Source organism: Cyprinodon variegatus, unplaced genomic scaffold (genome assembly GCF_000732505.1).
Source record: "Cyprinodon variegatus isolate N-32 unplaced genomic scaffold, C_variegatus-1.0 Scaffold898, whole genome shotgun sequence".
NCBI lineage: Eukaryota > Metazoa > Chordata > Actinopteri > Cyprinodontiformes > Cyprinodontidae > Cyprinodon > Cyprinodon variegatus.
In genome coordinates, this window is record NW_015151351.1 from 213586 (window position 1) to 214749 (window position 1164).

General features: G+C 47.7%; 1 protein-coding gene across 1 annotated transcript in view; it reads left to right on the forward strand.

Annotated features, from left to right (window-relative positions):
- LOC107099700 (carbohydrate sulfotransferase 6-like) overlaps window positions 1–1164 on the forward strand; it is a 46613-nt gene that overhangs the window by 34674 nt on the left and 10775 nt on the right. Inside the window, exons 4-5 of the mRNA XM_015397930.1 lie at window positions 64–199; window positions 866–938. Coding sequence (XP_015253416.1) covers window positions 64–199; window positions 866–938 — 209 coding nt within the window. The remainder of the gene's footprint in view (window positions 1–63; window positions 200–865; window positions 939–1164) is intronic.

Sequence of the window (1164 nt, forward strand, 5' to 3'; positions counted from 1 at the left end):
CACGGTTTCCGTGTGTGTTGTGTGTTTTGGGCTTAACTCTGAGACCCATCATGACACTTATAGAGCCAGACCGGATGAGAAGGACCCCTGCTGTGAGTCCGAGAGCAAGAGAGCCTGTCTTGCTGTTAGCCTGACTGCTAAGCTGCTGCTGGATGAAACCCAAGCCTTTCAAAAAGACATGTACAAAAAAGGTTTGCAGGTCTGGCACACTTCGGGACAGGACAAACAATATGTCTTTTGATGATGTTGATCATTTCATGTCTTTACTGATGAGTAAAGACAAAGCTAACAGAAAGGACTGCATGCTGCGCTTACACTAATATGTTTTGAGCTGTTGTTGAAGCTGGAACAAGCTTTATTTCACTAAGGGCTTAAACACTGATATAACATTAGTGTTCATATGTTCCTCTGAAAACATTCTGTTGGGATTTGGAGGTCTGTCCACCTTTCTCCAGCAGAGGGCAACCTAGGTCTCCTGGAGCTGGGCTGACGACCACACCTGCGGCTCATCAGTCATCAGGAGACCAGCATATAAGCAGCGGCAGGACTACACTCCAGCGCCAGAGTGTTAAGCCAGTTATGGTTAGCAAAGCCTGAGCCAACCAGCCTGTCTGATTCTCTGACTCCCCTGAAACCAGAACCTGAACCTAATCAGTTTTTGTATTCTCTGCTTTTTAGGAAGAAACTTTACTGAACCCTGGAGCTCTGGAAGAGTTTCCCAGCTGAAACCTGCCTGCCTGCTCTCAGAAGCACATCTGAAGAATCAAACTTCTGAACCTGCCAGCCCGCTCTCAAAGAAGAGAACTGGAAGAAACCCTGGACCTGAACACTGACAAGTCTGAAGTCTAGCTCTGTCGTTGCTTAGCCCTCTGCCAACCACCTGCCTCTGGACCCTCCTGGTTCCCTCCCTCTGCTGCTCAGCCTGAACCACGTCACAGGTACAGACCTGCACAATTCCTCTGACAAGATCAACTGCATCCTGGCTAACCAAACTGTCCCTCTCTCCAAAGAACCCTGTGTGACCAGTCCCAGATCTGTTTCCCAGCATCAGTGCTTAACTTTGTGTTTTTCTTAATAAACCGTCAAACTTTTCATCAGTCTCCGTTAGGGGTGTAAATCACATCCATCATGGCGATTCGATTCAGTATCGATTTCCTGACCCAA